This window comes from Protopterus annectens, chromosome 7.part0, assembly GCF_019279795.1.
Source record: "Protopterus annectens isolate FY-2018-M chromosome 7.part0, PAN1.0, whole genome shotgun sequence".
NCBI lineage: Eukaryota > Metazoa > Chordata > Ceratodontiformes > Protopteridae > Protopterus > Protopterus annectens.
Window position 1 is genome coordinate 838,320,438 of NC_056739.1, and position 11,056 is coordinate 838,331,493.

At 38.2% G+C, this 11,056-nt stretch overlaps 1 protein-coding gene across 1 annotated transcript in view; it reads right to left on the reverse strand.

The window, feature by feature from the left end:
• The window catches only part of GTF2A2 (general transcription factor IIA subunit 2), a 299,582-nt gene extending 293,061 nt beyond the window's left edge, over positions 1–6,521 (reverse strand). Inside the window, exon 1 of the mRNA XM_044077375.1 lies at positions 6,400–6,521. Within this exon, the coding sequence (XP_043933310.1) occupies positions 6,400–6,471 (72 nt within the window). The 5' untranslated portion in view covers positions 6,472–6,521. The remainder of the gene's footprint in view (positions 1–6,399) is intronic.
• Between the last annotated feature and the right edge of the window lie 4,535 nt (positions 6,522–11,056).

Here is an 11,056-nt window from a genome sequence, read left to right on the forward strand (position 1 = left end):
GACCCAAAACGTGCTGGATAGATTAGACATGAAAATGAAAACAAGACGGATGCTTCATGCTCACCAAATTATTTATAAAAATCAGTGCATACCAAGATTATATATTCCCCATTCTGAAGGAGGGTTGGGCCTCCTTGAAACTGATTACATGTATAGATTTGCAATTGTGGGACTCCCCACATCTAATGACCTCACAAGACCCAAATATAGTGGAAGTTTTGAAACATGGGGAGAATAAATCTAAGATGACTTCTCTGCTTAGCCTAGCAGATGCGTTTCGGCATCAAGCAGGAATGGAAATCAAACCACAAGTAGATACAAAAGAAAGAATATAAAGGTGAAGGGAGCAGATGTGAAGGCAAGAAATGCGGAAAATGCATAAATATAGTTTCAAGTATAGAAAACTTCTGGAAGAACCTCATGTTGATGAGGACAGAACGCAGGAATAGTTAAGGAGAGGCCAAACCAAGAGAAGAAAGGTCAATATCAGCGGCCCAAAATAGTAGGCTACGTAGTCGATTTACAAAGTCAACTGAACTTGTGAGAAAAACAAATTTAGGTATTGTAAAACAAGTGGAAACAGCTGCACACCTTGCTGCTGGTTGTTGTGACATACTAATAGCAAAAGAACTGTACACTGAAAGGCATAGTAATGTGGCAAGACTGTTGCACTGGGGACTGTGCAAACATTACAGTACTGAAGTGGCTGAAAAACACTGGAAACCTGAGCCACAAAGCAGCACCTGTCGCCCTTGGGATTCCAGATACTGGCTAAGGCTCTTGCCACCCCTAGAATGCCTTTTTTAGGGAAGCTTCAAATGACAAATTCACCACCATAACAGGTACAAGCAAGCAAAATCTGAGGGTAATGCTACTCAATGCTAGAAGTCTAAACATAAAAATGCATTCATTCGAGGCACTCAAAATGGAGAACATTGACATCTGTGCAGTGACAGAGACCTGGTTCAAGGCTTCAGAGAGCACCCCTGCATTCCCAGGATATAATTCATACCACACCTTTCGGCCACCTAACTTGGACCGAAGCACTAAAGGCAGAGGTGTGTCCATATTCATTAAGGATATCCACACCTCTAGGCTAGTTGCTCAGCATAATGCATCTGAAACTGTCCAAATGCAACTGGGCAAGACCGCAATGCAAATTGTAGCTTGCTATAGATCCCCCACCATGCCCCAGGATTCCCACTCCTCATTTCTTGATACACTGGAGAAAATATTAGGGTACAATCTAACACCCTAATAATGGGCAATTTCAACTATCCCACCATTAACTGGTGGGACTACTCATGTACCAACTCTTGTGCTCAATGTTTTCTGGAATTCATAAATTCCAATGCCTTGGATCAACTTATCCACACCCCCACCAGGGTCTGCAATATCCTTGACCTGGTCATTTCCAACATGGGCAACCGGTGTTCCACACCAGAGGTCAATTCCTAGTTGGTCAGATCAGACCACATGCAAATCACCCTAGACATCCACATCCCAGCCCGCCCCCCCCCCCCCATACACCATTAGGGAAACCGTAAAAAATTTCTCCAAAGCCAACTTCACGCTTCTTAAGACAGAAGTGGCAAACTTCACGACACCCATGCTGATGGACAAGAGAGATACTACTGCCGAATCCTATACAATTGCACTTTATAAGCACTTACATGAGTGCATGGATCATGCAATCCCTAACAGAACCAAGATGCTATCCTCCAAAAAAAGGAAGCTAATCTGATGGTCCCCTGCTGTAAACAAACTCTACAACAGAAGAAAGACTGTTGGAAAAAAAAAAAAAAAAAAAGAGAGTAAAATACCATGATTGGAGGAACTCCGTAGTCAGCCTCAGTAAGAAGCAGAGATCCCTCATAAAATCCTCCAAACGCCACCGATTCTAAAGGCAACCACAAAGCATTCTATAGCTATGTCAAGAATCTCAATGGCAACACTCAGATCTGCTCAGAGTTACAGTACAATGGCATTAAATATACAGAACCAACTGATACTGCCAACATCCTGGCAGAGTGCTAACTTTACCCCCTCTCATCCCCTAAAAGGCCCACCTCTATACCAGAAGGCGGCAAAGTACCTGTAATCACAGCTGCACAGGTAAAAAAAAAAAAAAAAAAAAACTCTAAAGCCAAGAACACAGCACCCATGGGACCAGACAACATCCCAGGCTGCGTTCTACACGAAATACAGAACAAACTGGCACACCACCCAAGTACCATGTTCAATCATAGCCTCACCTCAGGCTTTGTGCCCACTGAATGGCACACAGCAACAGTTATCCCACTCCACAAAGGGGGAGCCACCATGGACCCCGGGAACTACCGCCCATTAGCCTGACGAGCCTGGTCTGCAAGGCTATGGAGTGTATCATCATGGAACTTATAAACAATGACATTGGTAATCTCCAAACTCTGGATCCTACCCAGTTCAGGTTTGTAAAAGGCAGATCATGTCTCCTAAACCTGATAGATGTCACCAAAGCTGTAGATGAGGGTAAGGTGGTACACACAGCCTATCTACATCTCACCAAGGCTTTAGACACCATCCCCCACTTTGGAATTATAGACAAACTCACTAAACTAGGTAGACATCCCTGTCACAAGATGGGTTGCCAACTGGCTCACTGACCGAACCCACACTGTGAAAGCAGCAGACTAAATCCAACTTTAGACCAGTGACAAGTAGAGTACCACAAGTTCAGTCCTAGGTCCTCTCCTGTTTGGTATCTACTTCTCTGAGGTACAGGCTAACACAGAAGGCCTTTCGCCAACAAAGTTTGCAGATGACTGCAAACTAGGAGCCATAATCAAGTTTCCTAACGATGTGGACATCCTACAAAAGGGCCTCACTGAGACAGATGCCTGGTGTCAAAGTCATGGCCTCAAACTCAATGCCAAAAAGTGCACTATCATCCCTTTTGGTAAAAACTCTGCACCCATGAACTACCACATATGCGGTAGTCTACGTAACACCGAAGGTGTGATAAAAGACCTTGGGACACAGGTGGACAGTACTCTCCTTTGATAATCACATCACCACAGTAGTCAGGAAATCCTTCTGCGTGGCACACCTCATCACAAAAGTTTCTCATCCAGGAAAAGAGAGTCATTGTTCCCCTCTACCCATCACTCATTAGACCCATTATAGAGTATAAAGCCCCTTTTGGTATGTACCTCACAAGACATCTACAACAACTGGAAAGGACACAAATATATCACAAAGAAGATTACCGGTCTGAAACAGATGCCCTATGCAGACCATCTCAAAAAACTCCAGCTTTACTCTGTCACATATCACCTACTCAGAGGTGATCTCTGCCAAACATACAAAGCTATGTCAAACCCAGAGCTGTTGGACATGCTCCATGTAAAGACATCCCAATCCCTCCGACCTACACACTCTAGGGACCTAAACCTTGTCACCACAACAAACAGAACATGCTAGAGGGATAGATGCCTATCTCAAAGATTTCCCAATACTCTGGAACAAACTACCTATCTATATCAAACAAAGCTCCTCATTAGCACTCCAAGAAAAATCTTGATAATTGGATGGGAGATAGGAAATTCACCCCGGGGTTCACTTCTGTGGCTCTGTTTGACAGGGGCACAGGAAAATAATTTTCTTGGGTGGCAAAAGCCAGGGTACCATTTGGCTAGGCTTATATAGGCCCTAGGGCCAATAGCCTAGTACCTACCTATGAACCTATTACATGGGATCATCCCATTACCAACAGTTCAAAAGACAGATGCTAGAAAAACGGATATAGTAGTCCATGAAAAGACGACAAAAGTAGCACTGATCACTGAAATCACCACACCCAGTGACTGCAGTGTCTTGCTTACAGAGAGACACATTCATAAAATATCAGGATTTGCAGGCAGAAACAAGAGCAATGTGGAAGAAAAATACCCAGATAGTTCCAATAGTAGTAAGAGCAACGGGGACTTATAAAATAATCTTTAGATAAGTTACCAATAGATGTAACTAAGAATTGCAGGAGTCAGTACTGGGCACATTAAAGACTGAAACAATTATGGTATTAATTTCTCAGCACTTCTGGCTGACAAAGACTGAAACAATACTAATTTCATAAACTTTAATTGTACTTTGACTCAGGAATGGAGTCCATTCCCTTTATGGTATTAATTTCTCCAAATCTTTGGGTTTCTAATATACTAAAGAACAAGAACAATAAACACTACTTGTTTTACACTACATAACAACACCAATTACAAATGTACAATTACCAAGGGGCTTTCTAGCAAAATTGTTTGCTACGAAAAAAGGATATTAAACATTTAATATATTTCAACTGAAAACTGACTACCAACATCCTTCTGTACTACAGTTGGAAGACCTAACAACCACCTTTTCAACATTTATTTCAAAGACCTTTAATACAGAGATTTATTTCTCTCAGTTTGCCAACTAGGATAAAAATGCTGACTGCATAACATTTTCAGGGTCAGTCAAGGACAACATAAATAACAAATATTCAAAAATAAACAATGAAACATAACAGGCTGCCACCACGGTAACATTACAATGCACACCAAAGCACTTTGTTCAACAATGTTGTAACAAATGCACCAGCGATAAGTCAAAAACGAATGTTTGGAGTCTAGCTGCAAAACATGAAATCAAGGAAAACTGGACAGGGGATACAAACAGATCCTGGAGAAGAAGAAGCAGAAGGAATTAACTAGTGCAGTATGTTTAAAGCTTGTAAACGTAAATTATGGTATGCTTAAAAGTAATACTGCAAATAAACGGAAAGTTAAGACAACATTGAAAAAAAAATTAGTTGAACTGTGTACGAGGTTTTAAATGTCTACAAGACAACTACAGTTTATCAATAGATTTGTTAGGAGAAACATGAAAAAGTGTTTCCCGTGCTACTAAAGCAGGAACGTGTGTGTATCTTAAAAAGATGCGTTTTGTGTTACTTCCAAAGCAAGAACAGACTTTCAGGCTGTGTGGATTACTATTCCAACTTGCAGGCGCAATTAGAGAAAAGGTCCTTTCAATTACTTATCAAGAGACTTGGAGTTTACATTCTTCACTACGCCAAGCGTAGGATGCAACTTCCTAGAGTTGACTTATAAGGAGCGCTGGCTGCTACTGGTAGGCAATTTGTTCCCTGCCATGTAAATCTATTGTCTACTGTCTGTGAAGAGGATGCATTTTAGGGATTTCATCTGATTACATAACGGTTTTTAAAAGAGGAGAACAAAAGAATTTAGAGAAAGCATATTTTAATTTGGGTAAGAATCAAACCTAGTACTTTTACCACTTCAGCCTTTACCTAAACATTACGATGCTCCTTCTACTGGACAATAAAAGGTAGTTACTTTTACAATTAGATACCGTATCCATCAATTCTGATCTTTGATCAACATGTCTAGGCGGTACACATTTAAGGTTACAGCGTCCTGGGGGTAACAAATCTCAATGCGGGGTAAGGTGCACCTTGTCTGATACTTCTTCATACCTTTCAAATGTAGATTTTTGCCTCATACCTTTCAAATGTAGATTTTTGCCTCAAATATTTGGTTTGTTCCCCATAAAACATGTAGTGTTCCGGCAAATCACGGAGGACTGAAGTCATCAAATAAATCATGACATATTTGAGTCTCAGACTATTTCCTTTAGCAAATGCATGCCAACAGAAACCCTATTATAAATGTAGAAAACTGCTAGCATACGAGCAACATTCAGGTTGAGAAGTACGTTTCCCTAGTAGTCACGTGAAAATCCTGCCAGCTGCCCTGCACAGTTGGGTTTTATGACACGTCGTAGCTGAGAATGCGACCAAAGATGACAAGTTTACTTGCCAGGCTTGGAACTTGTACTACCAAACAACTACAGCATAAACACTGGCTTGTCTTGTTTGTACATGAATATACTATGACAGTGACGGCCGTAAAAGATTCCCGATAGGCGTAGCGTAACAAGACAAGAAGCTTGACATCTCAGTAAATAAAAAAAGTTCTTAAGAGGTATTTCACACGTCAAATGTTAACATCTATTAAAAACGAAAACAAAATAAATCCATAGCGCAGAACACATAAAACGAATACACAAAAGAAAGAACCTTCAAATAAAATAACACTACATGTGCGACAAGACACTGCATTAAACACTTTATTTTCGACTGGAATCTTTCCGGATCAAACATAGAAATTCCGTCTTATAACTATCACATTCAAAAGTACTATAGATGAAGGATCCTAAAACGTAATGTTCACCAAACTGCAGTAAAGAACACTATAAGGCAGCAACAGAACTAATAAGAGAATAAAAGAATCTCACAATATACAACAAACGTTTATTTGACGACATAAATACATTTTCGTGCAGAACTAAGAGTTCCCACACCTGTATAAGTTCATCGAGACTTTCCTGAAGACTGTTTCCCAGCGTCGTGTTCCTATATAACTGGTACGCCATGTTTTAACTCTCCTACAAACGATTAGCTCCTCCCTGTTTCTAGTTCACGTTACCGAAAATCATATACGGTGTGCCACTTGGTCCAAACTACACATTTTTAACTCAGCATTTAGCTATGCAGTTGTTATTTAAGTGCAATAGGACTTTAAAGAGAGAGCCATAAAACACAACTTTCACGCTCGTACGAACAAAGAAAAGCCAGTCGTGATGGTAATGTAGGCAGTGTCTGTTAATTGGTGGAAAACAAGTGTTATTTATGGCTTTAGAAATACGTCTTTAAAATACATAAAGACTTCCAAATCACTATGGAAATTTAGCAATCTTCTAAATGTATATATATTTTAAATAAGCTTTCAAAATTTTAGATGATTTTAAGAACTGTATTATTTTCCCATTCAGAGTCAGTTACGTTGTCTTGTGAATATTGTGCTGCTTTTCGTATTCAGTTTATGTATTTCGAAACAAGTAGCTGGGATCAAAGGTGTAATGTTATCAAACATTTCTTTTTCTAGCCGGCAGCAACGTTATCAAATAGAACACATCACCATACCAATTTTGTGTGCGGGAGGAGGGGGGGTTGATTTCAGTGGCTTTATGATGGATCACGTTAGTAGCCGTTCAAGTGATTGCAGTTGGCTTTTCGTTTTTATTTACTTATATTTGATATGACATAGGGCGCTGCGGATAGTGTTGTCTCCTCACAGCAAGAGGTTTCTTGGTTTGATTCTCGGCTAGAGTGCCTTCTGTGCGCAGTCTGCATGTCTTCAATGTGTTCTTATAATTTTTTTCTCACAATCGAAAGACATGCATGCAGTAGGTTGACTCTACATTGACCATAGGTGCGTGTGAGAGTGTGCGCGCAACTGTGTGATGTGGAAGAACTACCGCGGTAGGACTTGATGCCACTTGCTAGTGTAAACCCTAGCTCTAGATGATCACTGTTGACCCCCCCCCCCCTACTGTGCACAATGGGGAAAAAGGGGTTGTGGATATGTGTGTGTGCGTCTATTAAGATCTTCAAGTACTTAACCCCATGCAGTGTACCGATAAGAAGACTTCATATGCTTACTTTACCTATTCCAAGACTGTAAGCTTAGTTTACTTATTCCATAATTCTGTGTAACCTTTAGTAGATCATCTTTTTGAAGAAAACCCAGGAGAATCAACACAAAATCTCAGGCCATACATCATAATGCTATGTTCAAATCATAACAGTTAAGAAGTCTGTCAAATGCAATAAAATAAAAATGCAAAAAGTAATCAAATAATGCAATAAATAAATAATCAAACAAACACTTGAATGCACTAAACTCCACAGACCCAGTCGGTGCTGCATATTTTATCAAATAATATAATGAAATGAACCCACAGAATTATTTAACTCTTGTGTATATGCCATCATACCATTGTGGATTTTTTCTTCCTTTAATGTTGCTGAAAAGGGACAATGCTCAGTCAGACTATCTAGGTAAACAAATGCAAATATTTTTTTTTAAATACGATTTTTATTGTTTTCTCATGTTATAACAACAACACAGGTCATATGGGTATGAATCAACAGTAGTTAATAATTGACCAAATACAAATATTAGCAGTTTAACAGTATGCTGCCCTAAAGAGTATATCATTTACTATAGTCATTGCTTGATGGTACTAATCAAGCTTGCCTTTGAACCTTATATAAATACAGACATTGTCATAAACCCTTTGCTGGGTTATCTAATAATACTACAAAACATATATATATATATATATATATATATATATATATATATCTACAAAGCCGTAACTAGGTACACTATTTACACTCTGGTGTCACATTGGTTTACAATTTACTCCACTCTGGATTTCTTGCAAGATAAGATTTATAAGTCTGAAAAGGTGATTAGTATGTGGTCCATGGTGTTTTTATCAGAGGCCTTCTTAGTGCATTGATTTTTATTTATTTTTATGATAAAGTATCTAGTAGCGTTTTTCCAATAATTTTGGTAGTATGTGAGTTTCTTTTGACTTTTTGTAATTAATTTGCTTGCTAATATGTATTTCGTAGCCAAATATTTGAAGTCTTCCCTTGAAATTTTATATCTGTCCAGCCATATTTTTGCTATGTAAAATTTCAAAAGAGCACATAGTGTTATTATGATGTGTTTATGTGAGTGAGGTTCTCCAGAATTATATGAAATATTGCAGTTTCCCATGATAAAGGTGTCTTTGTGTAACCTTTTTTTCTCCAATTTAGTTCTTAGCGAACACCACATCTTATATACATTTTTTTCAGCTCCAAAAAACATGCAGGATGTCTGCTAACATTGTAGGACAGAAGGGACAGTAAGGGGAGTGTGAAGGGTCAGTTTTATTTAGGAGGACATGTGTATGGTAAGCATTATTGTTTATCATGATTTGAGTATATATTCATTTTTTGAAAGGGGTCAATTTCATGGTGAGTTCTATTGCTGATATTTTTTTTTGTTTTGGGGTAATGTTATTATTTTCTTCCCAGTATTTTGAGTATAAAAGTGAGTCCTGATACTTAATTTTTATTATTCTGTAAGTATTGGATAGCAGTTTGGACCTAAGGAGTAGCATTTTTTGGATCAGCTGGGATAAGGAGATATCCTGTTCATTCGTTTTAATATTTGAAGGTATAGAGTTGACTAAGAGCAGTATTTGTCTAATTATTATATTATAATTTATATTTACTCTTAGGCTATTCCTAATGTTGTCCATCGGAAGGTTTTTAAGTTGATAGAAATCCCAAATTGTACAGTTTTTATTATAGGATATTGATCTAGATTTAGCATAGTGTTATTTATTCTTATGTTTGGTTAAGGTGGATTGGTTGTAGAAAGATAAGGGTATCTTGGAGTTGTAGGGATGTTATTAGTTTCTGTAATATTAAACTTTTATTTTTAATTATTGGGTGGATTTTAAGTGACTTAAGGATATTTTGATTCATAAAGGGAATAACTTTAGGGTTTGTATTTGATGAGTTTAAGTGTTGATAATGCAGTTTTATCCACAGTGGGTTTGTTGGAACATAGTTTGCTATTTGGATAACATGGCTAGCACTTATGATTTCATGGTATAATTGGAAGCCCCCCTTTCTCTTTAGGTAGTATTAATCTACAATAGCTTATTCTGGTACTTTTAGGATGTCATATAAATTTTGCAATTTGCGTTTTCATTTTATTGAAGAAATTATTTGGTATGTTAATAATAATAGCATTTAGTTGGTATAGGATTTTTGGGAGAATATTCATTTTTACAATTGCTGCTTTAGATAGGAGAGAGAGTTTTAAGTTTTTCCATCTGCTAATATCATTTGCAATATTTGACCATGTTTTGTAAAGGTTGTTTTTTAGTATGTCCAATTGTGAGTGGTTAAATTGGATACCCAGATATTTTAAAGAGTAATTTACTTTGATTCTTATCTCAGGAAAGAAAAACCCCATGTGACTTAGGGGTTTAATGGGAAGATAACTGATTTATTTGGATTTATTTCATAGTTTGATACTTTAGAGAACTTATCAATAGAGTCCAGGATCTTCTTTAGATCAGTGTTTGGTAATACAAAATATATGTTTAGGTCATCCGCAAATGCTGTGTATTTTATTTGGACTTTGGAAATTTGCATGAAGTGGTGGTATGTTCTTTGACTTATTTGTAGTAGTAGTATTTCAGTGTATATATTGGACAAATAGGGGGAGAATGGACAGCCTTCTCTTGTCCCATTAATGATTTTAATTGGTTTTGATTGTTTTTTGTTAATAAAGTGTTGTAGTTGCATTGCTATAGAGAGTCTTAACCATATTTATATATTCCTGTGGTATGTTAAACTGTTGTAATACTTTAAGAAGGAAGCTTAGATTCACTCTATCCAAAGCTATGAATGCATCCACTGACAAGGCATATCTAGGGCATCTGTCCTTTGCTAAGAGATGGATTAAAAAGTCATTGGTGATTGTGTTATCCCAGACCTGCCTGTGGTTCATAAAGCCCAATTGCTCTGAAGATATTATAGAAGGTAGTATTTTTTTGATTCTGTTTGCTAATATTGTTAATATTTTAATATCTATATTGAGAGCTATTAATCCGCGGTGGTACAGCGGTAGCGTTGTTGCCTCACAGCAAGAGGTTCTCCCATTCGATTCTTGGCTGGAGTGCGGGGAGTGCCTTCTGTGTGGCGTCTGCATGTCCTCCCCGCGGTTGGGTGGGCTTTCGAAAGACATGCGTAAATGGGCGTACCTTCGTTGAAGGTTGAACGTCGAGCTGGCACCTCGGCGTTCATCAAAATCTACTGCCAATCATTAGCGGACCGGAGTTCCGCTGTGGCGACCCCTAACCAGGAAAAGCCGAAAGACAACAACAACAACATTGGTCTATAGCTGTTAGAGTTTGAGATATCTGAGTTTGGTTTTACAATGAAAATAGTCTTTGAGTTATTTATGTACATGTCAGAGATACCGAATTCTATTATGTAATTGTACTTTTAACAGGATAGATGTGATTTGCTGCTTAAACTTTTTATAAAACTCTGCCACAAATCCTTCTGGGCCTGGTGCCTTACCTGGTTTCAACTTATCAA